General features: G+C 40.7%; 2 protein-coding genes across 6 annotated transcripts; both read right to left on the reverse strand.

Moving 5' to 3' along the window:
• Window positions 1–2,431: 2,431 nt before the first annotated feature.
• On the reverse strand, window positions 2,432–17,113 carry LOC116698757 (glutamate decarboxylase 1). 2 transcript variants are annotated; one of them, XM_032530884.1, is made up of 17 exons: window positions 16,842–17,113; window positions 15,864–15,980; window positions 13,760–13,816; window positions 12,007–12,144; window positions 11,075–11,317; window positions 9,731–9,821; window positions 5,754–5,866; window positions 5,525–5,640; window positions 5,124–5,203; window positions 4,915–4,969; window positions 4,713–4,829; window positions 4,545–4,609; window positions 4,370–4,448; window positions 4,083–4,232; window positions 3,855–3,962; window positions 3,449–3,538; window positions 2,432–3,160 (listed from the first exon to the last, which is right to left on the reverse strand). In XM_032530884.1, exons 2-17 carry the CDS (start codon window positions 15,937–15,939, stop codon window positions 2,987–2,989), a joined length of 1,752 nt encoding a protein of 583 aa, XP_032386775.1. In that variant the 5' UTR covers window positions 15,940–15,980; window positions 16,842–17,113; the 3' UTR covers window positions 2,432–2,986. The 2 variants fall into 2 exon arrangements, with proteins under 2 accessions (XP_032386775.1, XP_032386776.1); XM_032530885.1 differs by lacking the exon at window positions 13,760–13,816.
• A 1,791-nt stretch (window positions 17,114–18,904) lies between these two features.
• LOC116698775 (glutamic acid-rich protein) lies at window positions 18,905–22,285 on the reverse strand. 4 transcript variants are annotated; one of them, XR_004334296.1, is made up of 13 exons: window positions 22,092–22,285; window positions 21,613–21,655; window positions 21,385–21,433; window positions 21,181–21,221; window positions 21,044–21,085; window positions 20,891–20,951; window positions 20,268–20,304; window positions 20,094–20,182; window positions 19,885–20,015; window positions 19,631–19,688; window positions 19,464–19,535; window positions 19,085–19,380; window positions 18,906–19,048 (listed from the first exon to the last, which is right to left on the reverse strand). XR_004334296.1 is itself a non-coding variant. In XM_032530923.1 (12 exons), exons 1-12 carry the CDS (start codon window positions 22,097–22,099, stop codon window positions 19,157–19,159), a joined length of 846 nt encoding a protein of 281 aa, XP_032386814.1. In that variant the 5' UTR covers window positions 22,100–22,285; the 3' UTR covers window positions 18,905–19,156. The 4 variants fall into 4 exon arrangements, 3 of the variants coding, with proteins under 3 accessions (XP_032386814.1, XP_032386813.1, XP_032386812.1); XM_032530923.1 differs by having other exon boundaries at window positions 18,905–19,380; window positions 21,044–21,080; window positions 21,179–21,215; XM_032530922.1 differs by having other exon boundaries at window positions 18,905–19,380; window positions 21,044–21,080; window positions 21,179–21,221.
• Between the last annotated feature and the right edge of the window lie 684 nt (window positions 22,286–22,969).

Raw genomic sequence — 22,969 nt, forward strand, 5'->3', positions numbered from 1 at the left:
TGAATTATTTTTGAACTCACTCTAGTTCTTCTATAACCACTCACCCCACACAAACCACTATAAATTATGTAATTGATCATTTTAAATATTAACTAATATTATGCCACATTAGAACAAGCATACAAACTGTTTACTGTAACAATTGTTATGTTGTGTTGGTTCAATAGCACCACTGTTGAATGCCTGCTTAAACTGTAAAAAATCACCTGAAGCATTTTGGGCATTAGGGACCGTGTTTGACAAACTGGCCTTAGTGACATAACCTGTGCTTAAAACCCCTTCAGTGGCAAAATCAGTAGGACTCCATTTACAGCACGTGTACATATAGGCCTACATTTTTGTTACACTCACATTCATAAACCTGCTAACTGGATAGTTAAAAAAACCAAGCTTATTCTTGTTAAAATTCTTGTTGTACTAGATTGTTGAAGTCAATGTACTCTTATGTAATCTCATACACATACACACACCTGTACATACAAAATATTCCAGCAGCTACACTGTATTGAATAGCAGTGATAAAATACTTTTCATTTCCTGGCCTACATGGGGCAGAGGGCAAAGCTTTCGAAAAATCCAGCTGATCTTTAATCTATAATTAATATGGTTTTATTTGAAAGTTTTAACCCCCCCCCCATGTTGCACCTTTGAAGCAGGATTGTGCAGACAGACCACCACCACCAGAGGGCAGTGGCAATACATCACATCTGCATTGCTGATCTCACTGTCGATCTCAAGCCTGACTCCACAAACACCTTCCTCTTTGATATCTGTATGCCCTCCATGTAAAGGTAACAAGTCTCTTTGTTCATTTATGACATTTTGGCCTACTAAGGCTTAATCAGATCTTACTCGTAGGTGAATAAACGCAAGAGGAGATGAGATATGGGGGCAATTAAGAAAAAAGATAAGCATGGGAGTAGCAAATGCGAGGGAAATAAGTACATATGTAGGGGAGAAGAGAGGAAAGAGATGGGGAGGAAGAGGAGGGTTTTACGCTGATGAACAGCCAATCCAACACTCAGCTGGGGGCCAAACAAAACCTCCTTGATGATGATTAGGCAGAGGCAATAATTTGTGTGTGTGTGTGTGTGTGTGTGTGTGTGTGTGTGTGTGTGTGTGTGTGTGTGTGTGTGTGTGTGTGTGTATGTGTGTGTGTGATGACATTTTTGTAAAATTCTGTTTGTGGAGCCGCAGGGAAGAAAATTTAGTCTCAAAGACAGAGATGTGTGTGTGTGTGTGTGTGTGTTTCATTAAGTCAGACTCATTTTTCCCTTTAGTAGACTTTATTCATTTTTTATAGATGGTATGGTTCTGTTAAAGTGCCTCCTGGGAAACGTTCCCTTACAGCTGGCTTTGTCAACAACAACAACAAAAAATAAAAGATTGGTCACATACAACACACAGATTATCTTAAATATGATTTGTGCCATTACATATGGTCCCTAGATACCATAAATATTTATTAACTTAAGTCTTATATAATACTGCCATAGTACACATCCATTTACAATGGATGAAAGAAAGGTTAACATTGTGCAAAGACACACATTAAGTTCCCATAACACTGAGAATACAGCTAATATGTATTACAATTAATATATACTATATTACAGTAAATGTATTAGGATTCAGACAGGCAATACTTTCTTCCCAGTCTCAAGAGAGTACATTCTCACATCCTTGTGCTATTCTCTAAAATAAAAGACGAGGATTATATAGACTTCATCCTTAATCTCATCAGAAGGCCAGTCAGTCATCGCAAAACATTCGGTCCAAAAGACTCACAATCACAGAAAGAAACACACCATAGAAATTGCATCGCAGTCCAGGGTCAATAGGTAACATTTTACAAACACCTATAATCTCTAACAATTTCTATATGAAGGACAATGGATTGCTCTGTTCCCGATTCGCTTTCTTTGGCTGACAAAATCACTATAAATACACTTTACTCAAGTCTCTGTGATTACATTTACAAATGTATTACAATGTAATACACATAAAGATACATTTACAATGAAATACCTGAATCTGCAAACAGTGGAAATGCAATAAATATAAGTTCTTATATAATCTTACTATTTAATATTTTAATAATGTTATAAACACATGATTATCACATGATTGCATGAAAACAACGAGCCAGCGTTTTACAAGTTAAAAGTTGTCACAGACTTGGAACAGCTGTAGACATTTTAAATCTTAATCATAAAGTTCTATGAGGGAAAATATTGCATACTGTAGATCAGTTGCTGGAGGTGATCAAAACGCCTCAGTTTAACACGCTTGGTATGGTGTGCACATAAGGTCATGAAAAGCTTATTTATAACACAGTGCTAGCTTAAAATACATGACAGGATACACACCTGCACACGCACGCACACGCACGCACACACACACGCACGCACACACCCACACACAGCAAGGACACTGTTTTAGGACTGAGAGAATAATATGTACAGCGGAAAGCACCAATGATTCAATTTTGCGTAGCAAATGTATGATACAGCAGAATAAATTTCTGATACTTTGTTGTTTTTGTGCTTTTCTCCCTTTTAGTGTTTGACCACACATTCACTCAGGCACACACATACCGACGTTAAACCACAAACTACATTAAACAAGAAACTGGATCACATACACGCACACATTACAAGAATCCACAGCACACACATACATTAGAGCATGTTGGTTGGATGTCGAGCCTTCAGATACTTATATATTTATAGAGGAGGAACCATGTGGGAGAGCAAGTAACACACTCAAAGTCTATCTAATATCTAGCTTCCCTTCAGTTGGAGAAGCAGTCAGAATGCTTCAGACAAAGATAGACTGGATAGAAAGAACCTAAAACATGTCCTATCATTATTCTGTCTGCAGCACTGTAAATGTTTCCCCTCATTGGCATTTGCCTTGGAAATACGACAGATAGAAGACTGCAGGATCGCCCTCTGGCCACTAGAGCAGCGCAGGCTGAGAGGGACTACAGATCTTGGCCGAGCCTCTCAATCTCATCAATGAGGAAGTCGATGTCAGACTGGGTGACTGCGAGGTTGGAGACGACCATACGGAAGAAGTTAACATTTTTGCCCTGAGGCTGGTAGCCCACCATAGTGGTCCCTGACTCCATCATCATGGCCTTGATCTTTGGCGCTACCTGGTAGGAAAAGAGAAAATTAGAGCTACAGTTTCATTCGTAATGGGAGTCTGAAATAGCGTTCATTAAGACATCATTCATTGGTTGTAGAAATGAAAAGGTAGGCTAAACATGAAAGCTGATACATGGGAATATATGAAATTTATGTTTTTTCAGGGACATTGTACAATACATTTATTGAACCTTATGTAGCATTAGCTAATTTCCTGGTCTGTAGTCCATGGGCGCAGACCATCAGTAATGCGCAGGTTGATGAAATAAAAATTAGGTCATTGAGAAGGGTCTTACCATGTGGAGTTTTTCTCGCCGCTCCTCGCCATCAGGCATGCTTCTCAGGCTAGGTGGGATGTACCAGAAGCAAACATTGGTGTGCTGGGGCTGCAGACAGAAATAAACACAGTTAATATACACACTCTCACACATTGCACACAAACAAAAAGAAAATGAAGAAAGATGGAGGTAGAGGTAAAAGAGCAAGCTAAATATGTGACAGAGAAGAGTTACAAACAAAGCTTTAACATGTTAATTAACTTTTCGTGAAATCAATTTATGATTTGGAGTTTTTTGTTGGTTTGCCCCCCTAAACGGTCTCATGCCATAGCTATAGTATAGCTATTTACCCTAAAAGGACACAATATTGAATTTTCCTAAGTGATAAATAACCTTGATAGAATAAATGCTTAGGGAAGCTTACCACTCCATCAAACACCATCTGATATCCCTCCCTGTTCTTGATCTTGTTGTACAGGTACTGAGACAGGTCCAAACACTTGTCAATGTGCTGCTCAAATCCTATGGTGCCCTGTGGGGTAAAAAAAAAAGGCTGTCAGGCACTAATTACAACAGAAAACATGGATTATAAAGCTTCAGCATCTGCTATGATCAGACCATGACAATTGGGGTTAAAGACATTCATAAGCACCTTGGCCTTCCACATAAGCCAGAACTTAAAGATGTCGACGTGTCGGCCACACTGGATTGCTTTGTCCCCTGTGTCATAGTTGACGTCGTACTGTTTGTCTGGTTGGAACAGGTAGCCAGCACACATGGAGTTACAGCCTGCCAGGATTCCCTACAGACACACATAAAGTAGTACATACACTAGTAACCTTTTATCCTCTTATTCCCATGGCAATTGATCACTAAGTGTGTATGTGTATGTGTGTGTGTGTGTGTGTGTGTGTGTGTGTGTGTGTGTGTAAACTGTACCTTCTCTCGGACCAGGATTGCTGAGCACTGGAGAGGCACGCCCATCATCTTGTGAGGGTTCCACGTCACAGAGTTGGCCCTGAAAAGTTTAATATGTGTCTTCATGTACAGAGGTAGTTTCACTGGAAATGTTCTTTAAATAACAATACTGAGCAACCCATCTGTTCCCACGTACCTCTCAACTCCAGCAAGCTTATGGCGATGCTTCCTGGACATCAGTAGTCCACCACCCCATGCACCCTGAGTAAAGAGCACTTTTACAGAAGGGTATGCAGGCAAGGACATATATTACAACTATTACTATCAAAATACTACAGCAACTGCTCCAGCGTCAACTACTCACATCAACGTGAAGCCACAAGTTGTACTTCTCACAGATGTCAGCAATCTCATTGATGGGATCAAATGCACCGTACACTGTCGATCCAGCTGTGGCATTCACAAACAATGGCACATAACCCTGCAGAACCAATACACAAAAATGTTGGTTAAAGAGCAGGAACAATTAAAGAGAGAAACAAAGGAAAAGCAACAATGACACTGACCTTCTGTTTAGCATCAATGATCTTGGCCTCCAGATCTGCAGGAATGACTCTCCCCCTGAAAAAGGGTTGAGCATTGTATTATAATTACATACAATAAGTTATATAAGAACCATGGAGTAGTCTCCTCTTTTCATCACATTGTGCATATACAATATTTTACACATTTATTGCATTATTGTGGCTTTAAATTTCTAAAGCAAGTTTCCCACCTCTCATCTGTGCTCAACAGGATCACATTATCAGTGCCAAAACCCAGAGCAGCTCCAGCCTTCTTTATGGAGTAGTGGCTCTGTAGGGACACACATTACATATAGCATTCATCTTTCATTTAAATAATAGTGTGAAACAGTGAAGTAGAGATTTTGGGAGGTAATTGCAACTTGAAGGTTTGGTTTTGCTTTCTGTCATGGTGTCAGCGATTTTTTATAGACAAAAGGAAATGTGATAAAAGCAAAATTAATCCATAAAACTACCCATTGCCTTGAGTAAAATAGACATACTGATTATTACAGGACTTCTTCAATGGCCACATTCTACAACCAGTGAAGCATAGCGCCTGCTTGATTGGAATACCTAAAATGGAGTGTGTGTGTGTGTGTGTATCACGTACATGTTCAGATGTGAAGAGGACAAGGCGAGGAGCTGCAGACATGCCCTTGGTCTTGACCTCGGGGAAATACTTGTAACGTGCCATCATCACGCTGTACATGTTGGAGATAGCGCCCCCTGTCAAAGAGAGACGGACACATCAGCACCTTGAACAGCAGCCTGGTAACACTACTCATTGTACTGATTCAACAAACAATAACACACACTCAATCTGTTATTTATAGACAAACCTGGTGAAAAGAGTCCATCTCCCTCTCCACCGGCCCAACCAATCATCTCTCTCATTTTCTTCAGAGTCAGCTGTTCCATCAACACAAACACTGGAGCGATCTCATAGGTGAACCTGTCAATCACATCCAAACAAGTTATGAACGTAGCACACAATAAGAATCAAAGAAGATTCTTATGCATACACACACTTGCAGATAAGAAAGCCTAAATACAGACACACACACACACACACACACTCAAACTCTAACTCATTGGTTTTTCATTAGTCTTACTATAATTCTATCCACAGAACACAAACTGGAGCTTGTGCTGACTGGGCTAATTAAAAAGTGTCTGATATGAGTCAGTCAGCAAACATTCAAATTCTGAAATCACTCAGTAGTTTAATTAAAGCCCACAAAGCTCTGATGGCTATCTGTCAATCCCGCCAATCTCAACGGCGACTCTGAATGGGGATGATTTGATGGCTGACGTGAGTGTGTGTGTTGTGTGTGGGTGTGTGTGTGTGTGTGTGTGTGTGGTGTGTGTGTGTGTGTGTGTGTGTGTGTGTTGTGTGTGTGTGTGTGTGTGTGTGTGTGTGTGTGTGTGTGTGTGTTGTGTGTGTGTGTCTGTGTGTGAGAGAGAGAAAGAAATAAAGACTGGCAGGGAGAGTGTTTTAAATAGATAACAGCCTTTGTGGACCCCACAATTCAGAAATTGAGGAAGCCACTATAATTGTTAATTTCATTAAAATAAAGAAAAAGAAAGGATTACAAAATAATAATCACAACTGTTAAAGAGGTGAGAGATGGAAAGGCAGCTTTTAAAAAATGGCCGATGTGATTCAGACCTCTCTGTCAGCTTACAAAAGATAAAATGACTCATAGCTCCATGGACAACCAAAGAGCAACACTCCTGAAGAAGCTAAAGTACATTAAATGTGTGTCACAGAAAACCAACTCTTACATTGAGGCTTGAGCTTTGGCTCTTTCTGCTAACTGACAGGCCATCTCACCGCCTCCCACACGCACACTTAGGACTGATCCCTGTCTACCCTGCTTTTAATGAGGCCAGTTACACAACACTCCTGCACCCCCATCAGACACCACCACCATGACCACCTGAAACAACAATAATCTATCTAATAATGTTCTCTAATCTTCGACTCTTCTCTGTTTTTTTCACAAGCACATATCTAAATGAGGACTGATGCAATTTCGTAGCTTGGTTAGAGAGGAGAGATGAACGCTGTGAGCAGAGGGAGCTCTAGGGAAACAATGCACTGAAGCAAACTGTGAGGACAACAAAGGAAGAGGAGGGGATGATATGGAGGCATAGAAAAGAAAGCGTACAGAACAAACAAGGCGGAAAGAAGTGGCATGGAATAATGGTGAAAAGAAAAGAGAGTCAATGCTATGATTGACGATAGTTGGAAATGGAATTTAAAGAATGAAGAAATAGAGAAGAAAAATACATGTTTCTTGTTAAATATCCCTAACAGGATGGAGTTGATTGGAACATTAGCTTCTGGTCAATACACCATATCAAATTGTGACTGCTGGACTTCAACTATGAACAGCAACAGCAATGGATAAAATCACAAAGAAGACAAAATGTCACATTTTGCAGCCTGTCACTGGCCTACTTTTAGGAAAATATGGTGTCCTTTGATATATTGAAATTATGCTTCATATAAGGAACACAAAACACCTATTTCTTTGATGTACCACTTTCATTTCTTAAAAAGGGACAAAACCAGTGCACCTTTTTAAAATTCTCCTTCTCTCTGTGAATCATTTCACGCTGTAATGACAATAATGGTGATCATTATCACAATCAGAACCAATCATTGGTCTTTTCAGGGTGAAAATTACCCCTCAGTCACCTGCCTGTCTCCAGGGACAGCCCCTAAATGCCCTTATTATCATCATCAAGGGCACTCAATGTGTATGAGTCTGTGTTTGAATGTGTGTGTGTGTGTGTGTGTGTGTGTGTGTGTGTGTGTGTGTGTGCGTGCGTGCGTGCGTGCGTGCGTGCGTGCGTGCGTCCATGCGTGCGTGTGTGTGTGTGTGTGACTAACCCTCTGACCCCCAACCACCTTCTCCTCTCAGACCCTCAAAGGAGCACTGAGTCAATCTGTACCCACAGGGACAATAGAGCCGGAATGAACACTCCACAGGGAGCTGCAGCAGCCAGTTTCCCCAGTGTGACAGGGTTTTCTGTGCAGCCGGAGGACATTGTGTGTCAGTGTGGGGCCCAGCTGGCCTATCTGCTAAGACCAGCACACAATGAGCCGGCAGTCAATGGACTGGAAACCCTAGCTGCTGTATCTGGGACAGCCATAGCTGGTGTGTGTGTGTGTGTGTGTGTCTGTGTGTCATTATGAAAGTGTGCGTCAGAGTGTGAATTCAATGGCCCTGTTTCTTGGGGCATTCTTCCAAGCAGGAGATGAGATGGGAAAGTTTTTCCTAAGAGGGGGTGGTTTCCTAAGCTAATGTTTTGAGAAATGGGATAAATTAAGTGTCTCAATTTTCTTTTAGCGTTTGGTTTATTATCCTTGGATTGATCGTATAGAGGCCACAATAGTTAGAGGATACTGAATGCTCAGTTTGTGTGTATGAGTGGCGTGTATTGTCCTCTGCCCACTGTCCTCTGCCCACTACTCTGCTGTCCATGTAGTGATATGTCAGTGTATACGATGAAACTACGTGTTTCTACATCATGTCACCAAGGAAATCTCTTGCATATTTGTTGTACGTACATATTTAAGTGACTGGTTCTGCTTTGAAAAACTGTTTTTAAATGCTGTTAGAATTTTTAGTCAGTTGTCTTGCTTTACTTGTCATGCTTACTGTTGTTTTCATGTCAAACCTTAATTTGTCTCTCTCATAGAGAAGAGTATGCATGAAACAATAAGTTGATCGATAGATTCATTTTTAGATTTTTAGTTGCGGCTTCTGAGGATTTGCGGCTTTCCTTTGTTTTATGTAAAAGTAAATTGAGGATTTGTATATTTGTTTTTCTATGTAGTTTTTGGACAGCTGGTAAGACAAAACAAAACGTTTCATGATGTCATCATAGGCTTTCGGCCAAGAATGATGGGGAGTTTTCACAATTTTTTAAAACCTTTTATAAACCGAATGATTGAACAAATAAATTGAGAAAATTATTAAAAGATTAAATGATAAGGAAACAAATTGTTAGTTTCTACATAACTGTGTATTTTCTTCTCTGGTTAGTCCTCAACGTCAGTCTTAATACTTTAAATATGTCCGTGAAAATGAAACATATATGTTTTGTAGAATTCCAAAGAGCATAGGGCTGTGATTTCTTATTTTTGAGGAATTCATATCTTCTCTCATGAATAAATCAATCCCTCCACAGAAAATGAATTGACAGAGGTATAAAAATCAGTCTCTGCCAAAATTTGCTTGTCTATGTGTGTAGCGCTGTGTGTGCATGTGTCTGTATTCAATAATCTGATATTGTACAGTAGTATTAATGTGATGTTCCCCTATTCCAGTGATCATACCACAGAGTTATAGCTTATTTACAGCATGTGTGTGTGGGTATGTATGTGTTGAGAGTGTGTGATGTTGATGTGGTTCATGCCCTCTATCAGACTGGGCCACCATGTAACTGTGACCTGAGATCAATATGCAATCTAACCACCCCTGGGGCTGGGCCGCCTCCGATATACAGTACTGCACAGTGGCAGCCTACCGTCTGCCAATACACAGTCTCAACTGGACAAACCAAACACTTTATATAACTGCCCTCAGAGGATGTTGTGACCAATTGTGGAGTGAGCTGAGGGGGACAAAATAAGCACTTCCCACATGACTATATGGTAATGACTGGGGGCTTTTTCCAGTGGCTGACAAACTGGAAAATTCGGTTGTCCGGTCATGACATATAGAGGTATTTCCCCGATTAGATAATAACTCGGTCATGCAAAAGCATGCAAACAAAGAGAGCAGCATACTGTATGACTTACATGTTGGTGTTGGCAGTGGAGGTGAGCCACTCTCCGGCCAGACCGATGATGTCCAGACCAGAGGACAGCTGGTTGAAGAATCGTGGGTGACCTAAACATAAAAATATAATTATCTTAATATTACTGTCTTAATGACTTGCCTATTAACTATGCTTCACTGCCCTTATGAGGGAATCATGCTTTATATAAAGGGAAAGCAATAAGACAGCCGCTAATCTTCCTTGTCCTGAGCACGTTAGCTTTATTAAGACATACGACTTCAGTGTCCTGTAGGCTAAAGCTGACTGCCTAAGACTGATTGTGAAAATAAATAAATAAAAATAAAAGACACATGAAATAATTCTTCATTTCAATGTTCACAGTTGTTGGTCAGTTATCGTTTTGTATTCCCCTGGTCAGCCATGAAACCTAAGGGATCTGACATAGCATTGTTCAGTGTATATAATTACATTGTTAACAAGGCTATATGACAGCCATTTAGACTTTAAGGTGCTTGCGCACACAGTCATTACCAATAGGCCTGGAGCCTAAATGCAGTCATGGATATAAGCACCTTGTGGTGGTGGTGCTGTATGGCTCATATAACCTAATAAATATATGAGTCACATTAACTTACTCATGAAAGGGAAAATATCAAAAAAAATCTAAATAGGGAAAATAAATCTAAAATCAATGGCAGTGCTGCTTAACAGCGAGAGGATATATCTGCCTTATATTTCAGCACCGCGGACAGCTCCTCCAGTCTGACTTCAAACTACCCCACCACGTCTGCAATTGAAACGTGGTGTTGAGTTGTAGGCACAGCAGACCCTGTGTGATATATAAAACCCAAGGGACAGTTTGAGCGTTGTCGTTTTTAACAGCTTGAAACAGCCCGTGTTAGGATGCCCCCAGGCGACGCTTGCTTTAATAAGTCGAGGGGAAAGAAGAGTAGGATGTCAAGTAAATTACCAGGGGGACAATAAATAAGGCATTCATCGTAATAGGCAATACACTATCTGGCAAACAGCTTCTTGTCTAATGGTTTGTGTTGTATTCACCAATTTACACAAAAGTTATAAAATGGACATGTTTTTTTTTTAAAACATATCATAAAATTATTGCAAAAATTCTAGTATTATATTTTTCTTTGTATAATGACATATATAACTATATGTTGCTCTGCAGATAAAAACACCATTTTTGAATTGACAGAGTGGAAGTTAATTGCCTTTTATAGTCTCACATTCAGTGTCCTTTTGATAAATAACCTACGCCAGCATATGAATTATCCCCCCCCCCCCCCACCCTTTTCCCCTGAGATACAGCTCTAGAGCTCAACCTTGAAGGTGTCCTGTAGCCTACCTGTCCGGACGCCATATTTGAGCGTGTCCCTGCAGTCCACCAGGATCTGCTCCAGGGATTCAGGTTGGTCAGACAGCTCCAGGTTAAAGCCCTCCATTCCCTCCAGGAGCTGGTGGGGGTGGTGGAAGTCCAGCACCTTAGTGGAGCGGTCGAAAGTCTTCTTGACATAGTTGGTGAGAATGTCCACAATCTCCAACAAAAACTGAATGGTAGGCTCCTCTCCATTTTTGGCTGGCAGCAAGTCTAAGAGGTGAGGAGAAAGGTAGTGGGAATTTAGCCTGAGTGCTTTATACTTTTGTCCCTTTAAGACTGAGCATGTTTACCACAGACATTTAATTGAGTAGCCTTTAGAAAGCTTTGGGCACATAGTTATTATTTTAAGTCCAAATTTGATTGTGTATTTATTACACTTCCTCTGTTAGAGACCAGTGTCGAATAACGTAAAAGGGTATTCATCATAGGCCTACAGGCTAATATCATCAGTAATTACTCCATGTATGGTCCTATATTTTGTCGAGCGGGATTTAAAATGAGAAGTGCAGTGATTCCAGGTCTCAACAGGTAGACTATATACTTGCTGTGGTAATACAAAAAGAACATTGGGAAATTGTGTTTGCCAACCACCGGCCTCTGGTTCTTTTTCTTGATATTTTCCTAATTATTAATGTGCCTCTAACTTCAGTTGTAGTCCTCTAGAAAGCTGACTTTCATTGGGTGTAAGAAGACAATATTGTAGCAAAAAGAGAACAACAATGTTAACAACAAAGATGTGCTTTTCCGGTTGTAGGCCACCTCGACACAACCGCCAAAAGTCCTTTTAGTTTGAAGTAATGGGCCTACGACTAATGTGACCATAGCGTACAGCTCAAATGAAGCACACATAATATTTGTTTAGAAACGATAAGCTGAAATAGCGCTTATGTAGTGCTCACCTCTGGCGAACAGATTGGAGAAGTCGGTCTCGGTGAGGCGGAAGCGCGCGTCCCTGTCACTGTTATCGCACGAGAGCAAGTTCTTCTGGCCCGCGAGCCTCCCCTTCTCGTCCAGGCTGTTGTTCTTCTGCAGGAACCCTAGGGTGTTACACGGCGGAGGGCAGGAGTTATCACCAAACACCTCCATTCCACACAAATAAATTATTTTTTATTTTAAATGCAAGAAAGACGAATAAAGAATGTCCAAATATTCCGAGTTATTTAGTCTATAAATATCTATGTGGTAGGGCAGCTTTTGAAAAAAAAAATCTGTGTTGTCTAAAGTGAGCTCCTGATGCCCTGAACTCTTCAATGATCAAAGTTTCTGGTGGAGGCCAGACCTATATAGGCCACATATGTACACACACAGGAAGAGGAACCACCCCTGTCTGTGTGTGTGCGAGTGCACGCCCCACCCTGTGACTTCACAACCACACCCTGGTGAGGAAACACCCAGTCCACAGACTGATCAGAGGGCAGGGCAGGACAGGACAGCCCGCGGTAATGACCCATGAAGCCAATAAACGCAGATCCTATAAAGAGGGGTTAATGAAGGATGCGCAGACCCCTAAGCATGTTCTGAACTCTAGGATTGATCCTTTCTCTGCATATAGGGCCTTTATATCGGCAGGATAATGTGGTCACGGTTGGGACTAATTGTGCACAAAACACATGGAAGTCACCGTTGCTATCTGTAAGCCTATATAATTAATATTTTTTCAATGGCAACTCAGTGACACCTTGTTCATTAAATCCTGTATGACATTTTCGAAATCAATATTTGAGACCTTCTAACTGCTTAAGCCTCCACATGTAAATATCCCCATTCAATTTCCATTTCCCTCCATTAAAATGTCATTTAGACCAATTAAAAGATATTGGTCGTTTTCGCATTCTCAGAAATACCAAACGTTGGCAATACATAGCTTATTCGATCCTTTGGTCTTAATTGATTTCTGCCATGACAAAAAAAAAGCCAATTACATCCTGTTTCCTGTTCCATATCTACATGATATTCATTCGCCCTTTGTAAAGCTGCCGGAAATATCCATATATTTTTTAGAAACAAATTCCTTCAAATGATGGAGAATTAAACAAACAGTCCCTTAACGTCACATTCTCTACTGTATAGGCCATCCGTGTGATTGTCAGTAGGTTTTTAAATGAAACAAATTGTCGCATTTGTTGCAAGAAAAGATATGAAAGGAAAATGAAAATGCTTCTGTATTTACAGGTTATTCTGATGGTCTTTCTGGGTTTTATTACATAGACTATATTTCCAGGCCTGTCTCAGCGATTTTTGTCTTGGTGGTGAAATGGAAAAGACATGGGGGGGGGGGTTCAGGGGCAGTCGGTGGGTGATCTGGGGCTCTCATCATAAGACCTACAGGCTAATGTCCACTGACCTTTAGAAGATGGAAACACACTGTGACAGTCGTGGATGGCCCTGCTCTAACAGCCTTTATCATGGCCTATTTTAGGCCTCCAAACGTGTTTTCTTTTCTTTTTTTAAAGAATAACAGCCACCCTATGATGACACCTCGAACAGAGGCAAAAAAAAAGCATTCTAATGGGATAGTATGGAGACTATACATTCAGATTAAAAACAAAAAATCTGGTCCTTCCAAAATTGCATTTTTCTAAGATGTCAGAAATGTGAATGACATGTGAAAGGAGTTAACGTGGAACGGTTTATGTGCCCAAAAAAACTTACCACAAATCTTCATCCCAAGTTTCCGTGTACATCCGTGCATCCACGCATATTCGTAGGCTAAAACAGAATGAACGTTTGAGTTTCTGGTGTGCAGGCCGCGGGGACAACGTGGATGGGCGGATTATGGATGTAAAGCTGGTGGAGCACAGTGAGCACAGTGGAAGCTGCGTGATGCGCACGGCTCTTGGCCAGGTGTGTGACTCTGAACACTCAGAGGTGTTTTGGTATTTTCATCCGGGGTTTTAAAGCATCAAACGATTTGTTTCTGAGACATTTGGCTCAAAGTGGTCTGTTTGGCCGATGATTTATCCACCTTGTTATTTACCACAGCACCCACTGATCATCGGGGGATGAGTCTTATAACATTTCCGATTTAGGTTCAATCAATAGGCACCAACAGTGGCCCGCACGGCACATCCACGCCGGCTCACACACCCAGCCAAGGGGCGGACTGGAATTAACGCCCGTGAAATGAGCTAACGGAGGAGGGCAGGGATTAATTGAGTGAAACACAGTATGTGACTGGAGCGAGCTGGTTATGTCTGTGGCCGGAAAGTCTAAAGCCGGCTTGATGCAGAAACTTACAGGCTATAGTGCGTCTCATGCATACATAATCACAGCCACACACAAAACCCGAGCGTGGACATGCGTGAGCAGAGATGGAGCAGAAGCCAGACGGAATGAAATGCAGAGAGCGAGAGAGCAAAGCTATACAGCGAGGCGGCGAATACACCTGATGGAAAACTTTCATAACAAAAACAAGTATTTCAATTCACTGAAGCAATTTCATTCTGAGAGAACCTAGAGAGCAGTTCGAGGTGCTGAGGCCAAGGCATACACACAGCAGACGCGCGCGCGCGCGCGCGCACACGCACGCACAGACACTACATGCCGCCAGGCGTGAGATGGAGCGTGGAAGAGAGATAATGGCAACATCCAGCAGCAGTGTGCGAGCAAGTCAGACAAAACAAACCTTTTCACAAAACAAACATCTTTTTAGAGGGCTTTTCATGGGACAAACTCGCATTTATAATAAGTCTTTCATTTTCGTTGACATGTTTATTGACACCCAAGGGCCACACATAAAAGATTCAACAACAAAAAAATGTTATTCGATAAAGAGAAAAAAGGAGAAAATATGGAAATGAATTGTACACTGGTCCTCAGGAACTGCTGCCTATTCCCTTTTACATTTGGCCAAAGACAAAAAGCGGTCATCCTTTTCCCCGCGTTGACTGCAGATGGCTGCTCAAGTGCACTAGAGTCGATTTGGGCACGCGACAAAGGCTTGAAACAATTAGCCTAATTAACCCATAGGTTAATGTGTAGGCCTACATAAATGTGTTCAGCTATTAATAAAAAAAACCCCGCAAAATAGCCTATTTCTCCATGCGCAACTAATGCATGCAGCTTACAGCCCCGAGGGCCTACATAAACGAGATAAGATGAATTAAGTCCAAAATAAATAATAGGCCTAAGTAAAAAAAAAAAAGGTATTTTTTGTGTCGAAAACGTTTTCAGAACGCACAATTAAACCCCAGACAACGAAGACGTTAATGCAAGAATGTATAGGGAAAATATTCAAACCAGGAATATATTCGATCGGAACATGCGTTTTTATTCAAAAATGTTAGATCATTAAAAATGCCAATGCTTTAATGGTGCATCATTTCTGCACGAGGTCCACTGCTCGGTGCGCACCGCTGATCCTCCAGATAGCGACAGGCAGCTGTGATGGCTCTGTTTTTAACCGGAATGATTAACGACGGAGCCCACACAGCAAATGGCCCGGGCGAGACTCGCTTTTATCAGACAGAGGAGGAGGGGAGAGAGGGACAGGGAGGCAGACAGAGGCAGAGAGAGAGGTGTGTGTGTTTGTGGGTGGGTGGGAGGGGTGTTAAGCCTTCGTGTTGGCAATAGATCGCACTGGATGAAAAAGTGTCTTTGAGCAAGGCACCAAGTCCCGGTCAGCTCCAGTGGGCTGTTTCTGTAAGCACAGTCTGAACGCTCCGGCGATAGACAGCCTTAACCAGAGTTTACCCTTCGGGGATTGATACTGGGTTATGATATTGTTAACAGGGAGAGGAGTGTGAAGATGACGTACTTGTGGACGGAGGTCTTAAATTGTCGGAGTTGGGGTCCTGGTCCCCGCCAGTGGCTCTCGGTTCAGACGTGGCCATCAGTCCTCTGTTATCTGATCTCCAGCTGGGAAATAATTCAACTGCAAACAAAACGGTCCAGGGTTAGGAGTGACTAGGTCATTTTTTATAACTCATAAATAAAAAATAACGTTATCCACGGTGCGTCGCCAGGAACGAGATCATTCCCGAAGGATAATGGGCTATGAACAGAGCCGCGCAATTTGGAGAGAATTGCGCACGAGGCGCAAGCAATACGCACATCAGGACGAATGTTAAAGATAACATTCAGTTATCAGGGAGCGCCACATGTGAGAAATACATTCCTAGTTATTATACTTTCTAATTGACCGTTGGAGCAAAATTGTGATTTTCCTTAGATATCAGTCTTTGGCAGAGCGAGACCATTAAAATGTATGATCTGTATGTCTGTGATTATCCAATGCACTCATAGCTATATATTAGAGAGATATTTCTAAGGCATAAAAAAATAAGATTAAACACATATGCATTCAGTTTGCCAAAACAAGATGACATGTTCTATTCTAAAAAATATAAATTAATACATGACGGGACATACTGATAAAATCACAGCTGTTTTTAAACAGACTGATATATTAAGCAAATATTGATAAGATGCAACTATAAATACGTCAGTTACGTATTGCCTGAGAAATCGACATTTCAATTAAGTTGTGCTTCGAACAAGCACATCCCATCTCGTCATCAGTCAATGTCATCAGACCGACTGGACAACTAATGAATTCCTTCTGTCACTCATCTGGGACACATTTCTTTCAAACGACACGGTGAAATAGAACATAGTTTTTGTAAGTCCCCAAAAAAACTCCGACGTTTCAATCACCTGTGTCTAAGAAAAAATGTGAAGCCTTTATATCAATGTATCAAGAGCGCCGCTGAAATGAACGGAGGAGGCATCTTACCGACTCACGGGCGCACAGGTTGTCGAGTCCAGAGAAACTATAACTAGATGTAACAATTGCCACCCAAAGGCACGACAAAAACAGTCCAGTGATGGCGGAATACCAACAGAGCGCACTAATAAAATCCCATCCAGCGGCGCGCAAGTGACCCTTTCTCCCTCAAGAATATTTTTTATTCGTTATTTATATCTCAGACTCTGGCTGCCCATTGGTCTCTTCACGCAAGCATGAGTCACAGCCTTGCCTCCCTCTGACGACTAATGAAGCTTCCCTGAGTGCTACTGACAGCAACAATCCACTTTAAGAAGCCTAAAAAGCAAAAGGAAAAGCACTAGTGACGTATACCCACCCCTCAGTGTGTGTGTGTGTGTCACAGGATGGAGACGTGAATGTGGGATGCATTCTGAGTGGGTTACATAGCAATTGACCTTGTGATGACAAAGTTGGTTTATGGGTTTTTAGTAACAACAGATATACTGTACATTCATAATGTATACATCTCCTTTTCAATGAACTTGTGGGGGCTTCTTACAAAAGCACCAAGTGATGGAGAGAGCACCATGCACATTCCATGGCTGAGATATTCACCTTCATGAGATGACAACGCTGCATGCATCATCATTTTTGACCTGAACCCCTTTTATAACATTGACATGGACAATAACACTGAGACATCAAAGTGAATCCAGCCTGGAGGGCGTTGACTTATTGTCATCCTCATGCCCGTGTCCTGGTCCACTGAATGGACAGAGAGCAGCCATTATGTTCATTCAATCACTGCAAATTACAAACAGTCTTTATCAGATGGCGCTCATACTTTCTCTTTTCACAAGTTACGCGTAGAGACGACTCATAAAGATAAGCCCTGCCATGTGATAATAACTCTGTGGCTGATAGCTGAGTGTGTGGGAGAGGCTGTGTAACCTTTAATGTAACGATTCAGTGTGCCCACAGAGCACAGTAGTGCCAAAAAAAACATGCTTGATTGTCAGCATCATCATCCATAGAAACTGCCTATATTCAAAAATGAAGATTTCTTCAAATAAATGAATTATACTTGTTCATTGAAATTTCCCCACTGGGGAATAATAAAAAAAAGTATAAAGTAAGTATAAAAATAATTGTGTTTATTTACAGCTCTGATCAGGGCGGTATGGGTATGAAGTGCTTGCCCACGTGAACATGCACAGATTTTGCTCTGCTTTATGAAACCAGCTTTTGGGGGGGAGGAAATACAAACAGTTTTTTCTTTTCATTCAGCATCAATTTGCATTTTCAAAATTATTTTTATGATTTCAGGGGTGTTAAGTCTCTGGTCTAGCCTGGTATAGCCAGACTAATTCGCAAATGCAAATTAATCTTTCAGTTTATTTTTGCAATTTCCACAGACCAAAATGACTCTGGACGCAATTAAATAGACCTATAACCAATGAGCAATGAAACAACGTGGCTCTATACGACACATGGAAATATGAACGGTGCTAAGCAGGTAAAAAATGGCGGCCGGGTCACAAACTGTCTTGTTAACGTTTAGAAACTACACATATGTACTATATATATACTAACTAAAACTCCAGTAAAACAATCTTTATCTCTACAAAGTGCTTTTTGTTTTTCATTTGTTTACTAAAGAAATGACCTGCAAATATTTCACATGGGTGCCCAAGAAAAGTAAAGCCTTTTCCGTTATTTTCAGTATGATACTCTGGTCAACATTAGGGTTGCAAATGATTATTTTCATTGTTAATTAATCTGACGGAAAATGTCTCAATTGTTTGGTCTATAAAATGTCAGAAAACAGAAGAAAATACTTTTGTTTATGCAACAAAAACAGAGAAAGGCAGCACATCTTTACATTAGAGAAGCTTTAACCAAAAATGGCCTAAGCAAAAAATCATTTATTAAAATAAGTGCAGATTGATTCTCTCTGTCTTCTGTCGATCAACTAATCTATTAATCAACTAATCGTTTCAGTTTTAGTGCAGCTCTCACAGCAGACATCTTGCTCGTCATAGCAGGTAAAGCACAGGTGTAGTTATAAGAAAACTGCAATCAAACACAGCTGTTATTAATGGCATGTTTATAAGTTTACGTTTTCAGCAAACAAGGACCTCAGCTTTGCCGACAATACATATTTTATTTGCAGGTGTAATGTGAAAAAAATGCATCATTGTCACAACATCTCATCTACAAAATGCACATAGACTTTTCAAAGTAGCTTTGTAGATTAAAATAGATAAAATGTTCCAAGACGCTATATCGAGATATCTAGTGACAGTGCCTAACATTGCCTCTGTTGTATTGGTACAATAGATTTAGTGAGAAAAGTGAGAAGTAGGGCACGGCTTGTGTCTGTCTACTTGCTTTTCTTCATCATCATCATCTGATGGTGAGGAGGAGGAGTAAGCTGAAGAGGAGCAGTTTGAGCTCTGAGATGACTCCTCATCACTCCCGGAGTTTTCTGAGTCCTCATTATCCTCATCTACTTCTTCTTCTTCTTCTTCTCCCTCCTCCTCAGTGTTCTGCTGTGCCTCTTGCTCTAATGAAAAAGGCATGACACAAACTCATGGTGTGTTCTGGAATATGGAGCTCAAGTGTTTGTATAAATGGGGAAACTCTCACCCTCCAACAGCTTCTTCTGGATCAGCGGGAGAAACTCAGAGGCCTCAGAATTGTCCGGTTCATGGATGAGAACTGGACAGAGGAGAGAAGAGGCATCATTGGCTGGCTTCACCGTTGGCAGATTTATTGACTGACAGACATAGACTTGATGGATGCAGGATACATACTCATCTGACACAGTTTGCCGGCCAGCTGGAAGTCTCTGTCCATCACAGCTCTGAGGAACTGAAACCACACATTTTAAATTGGGTTTCAATTTCATTTTCTCTCAACGGAGTACATCCAAGTTTAGTAAACATGTATATTTGACTAAAACCAAGGACTAAAATGATTTTTGGCATCTGAAATAAAAATAAAGTTTAGCCCATCCTCTGAGCAGAGCATACAGTGTAGAATCATTGACGATGATCAGTCACTTCACCTCCATCATCAGCTCCACTGGTGCCGTTCGTTCCTCATCCCCAACATCCTCTTCTTCTGTCTTTTCTTCCTTTCTATTTGGCCCATGTGTGGGGAGAAGCTCAGCTGGTGGAGGAGAATGTGTTGTTCCACCTGACAACCATTAACATTATCATCAGTTCCTTTCTTGCAACATTTCTTGTTTAGCATTTTGTTCTACAGTAAACGTACCTATTCGCATTGAGTCTGGGGGCTTCCTCAGGTCTTTCATTTTCAGCTCTTCATCAGGCACTGCAGTCGACTGTGTGTGTTTATCAACCCTGGAATCGCATTTAGGATTCAAAACTGTGTGTTGGTGATATTTTATTAGTCTCATCACTTACTATGTGAATTCAGAGTACAGACCTTGGTGTTATGCTGATGGATTCCTTAGGTGAGCACTCTACAGGAGAACCACAGACATCCAAGACATTCAAATTAGCCAGTTAACCCTTGCATGAATTTGACGTATTGTTTTGGGCACAATAGATAGCACTTAATGTGAATTGTGTGACCATAACAAGCTGAAACTGTTCATTGATAGTATGTTGTCAACATAACATTAAAGTTACTGTAACAATCTGAGGAAAATGGATGAGAAGGAGGAAAAATTACACAGACAACAAAGTTTACTTTTGGTGTACGCAGCCTGTCTCTTCTTATTCTGTCACAGTTAGTGGCTTTGTTTGTGATTTACATTTCCCAGATTGACTGTTGACATAATTAGCATGCATGTACACATTTATCCATATGCTCGTGCAGAGTGATCAACATCAATTGCAATGAAAAATAGCAAATTACATTTTTCATTCACTTAACATATCTGGGATTTGCCTTGTAGCCTGGTCTTTTTATGCATTCTTTGAGTGAGCAATCGTTTTCCCTGCATGTTCAGGAAAAGACTTCTCTTTGCATAATTGTTAAAAATATTGTGAAAGTACTGATAAGATGAATTTTCCTTCAATCTTAGAAAGTCCAACACCACATACCGTCTGCATCCAGCACATTCCCACTTTGAAACCCAAACTTTAGAGTCTCCTGGCAAGAAACCTTAATAATGAAAACAAAATGGAATTACAGTAGTGAAGCAAAAAATGTTTCCGTCAATCCAGTCTTTGTGTAGTCCATCTCGTAATACCCACCGTCACAGAATGAGGCCGTGCCAGGGCAGGAAGACTCCTGCGGGATACAAAAAGTAAACGAAAAAATAAAAAAACTGGATGAGCATGGTGTGTTATGACAGAAATGTATACTTTCTAAGATGATACTTTTCTTACCGAGGTTTAATGTCCCTGATGACTGTCTTTTCCCAAACTTGGTATGGAAAATAATAAGAACATAAGCTTGCCATAAAAGGCTGGTGAGCAGCATAAGTGCAAGTGCAACTCATGTAAAATCGTATGTCTCATTTCAGTATTTGCAAATGAAAATAAGTCTGAAAGTGATGTTTGTACACTAATGTGAAACGGTAATTACTTCTTACCACTGCGTTTGTGTATCTCAGCATTAGCAGAGGGGACTTCTGCTGTCCACTACATCCAGGTAGAGAGGTCAACACGATTGTAATATTCATACGATGTTTATTGGGACATGCAGAGTAGCAATGCACAAGCTTGAACATCAACATCAGCAATGTAATCCATAATAAAAGTGTATGATAGAAAACTAGAGTGTAATAAACAGAACACAGTTGACTTTATTCAGTGCTCACCTGTTTCTGTGACTTGGTGGAGGATTTCCCCGAACACTCTAAACTGGACATCACATTGCAGCAGTTAAATCATATTATCGTTTGTGAATTAAACAGCATAGATTATAAAATCTGAACGTTTCTACGTGGTTTTAAGGTTTAGCTTATGTATGGCACTCGTATCGTGTTCTTACATTGTAGAGTAACGTTATGCTATAGTAATTTTTAAGGCGTTTAGCTAGTTCTACTTTTTTGTATTTAAGTATTTAATTTAGCGTTAAGACAGCTGCTGAAGCAACATTCAAAGTACTGAAATCAATTACTACGTCGTTAACTAGCTATCATGTTGTTCATTTAGCAAGGGTAGCTAGTTTATCAGATAACGTTAGCTAACGTTGCATAATATATTGTAATCTTTCATTACCTTTAACTAGCTAGCCATGTTTTGTGAACTAACATCTGCGTAGTTTGTTGGTGACGTTAAGTCACCAGTTGCTCACCTGCTCATTGATGAAGATAAAGCGACTGCAACTTAAAATACTACTTACTCTAAAACTGTCGTGCAAGGTCTAGGTTTTCTCGTTTAAATGTTAATCTAGCTACTTTTCTATCAGTGGGACAGACTGTCGTTGCACCGCAACAGTTAAGTAAACATAGTAACCGAGCTACTCCGAGAATGCTGCCTTCAAGCGCTGCCGGACATTTTGCAATTGATTGGAAACACAGTTCACGCCAGAGATAGATTCATTTTGTGCCATCAATTTTGGAGTAAGGAGAAGCAGTGATGTAGTAGCCTACTGTACGTACATTTTAAATAGGACTTATGTGTTTCTGTTCATCGTATGGGATGTTCTTCGAATTAGTCTACAGGTGTTACAAAACGTTTTGTCATAAAAAAGTTAACAAAATGCACTGAATGCACTAAAAGTCATATTTACACAATTTAAGCTCAGAAATAAAATATTCTGAAGGCTTTTCTCCCAGGCCCCTTTTACATAGAGCCTATCGTTTCCGTCCACCCTTCATGTCAGCCATATTTCATCCAATAAGTAGCTGTTAATGCTACATTAGCTGTGCATACATTGAAAGCGCTGCCCTCAGTCTTGAGTGAGTGAGAATGTGAGGATGGAGATATTGTGTGTGTGGTTAATAGGTTCAGGTCCCCTCAGCACTTGGCTGTATAGTTTCATGGTTGTCTTGTAATTTTAGGAAGACTGACAGGCTGAAGACTCAGAGTTCCCACAGATTAGCACATGACTGACAGGTTTGTTCATTTTCTGCCAGAATGTGAAGTACTGTTTAGAGAAGATTAGTTTGGGCTGTTAAATGCAAGTGAGTTAAATGTGAATGTCTGCACACACACACACACACACACACA

The sequence above is a fragment of the Etheostoma spectabile genome, chromosome 12 (assembly GCF_008692095.1).
Source record: "Etheostoma spectabile isolate EspeVRDwgs_2016 chromosome 12, UIUC_Espe_1.0, whole genome shotgun sequence".
NCBI classification, from domain to species: Eukaryota; Metazoa; Chordata; class Actinopteri; order Perciformes; family Percidae; genus Etheostoma; species Etheostoma spectabile.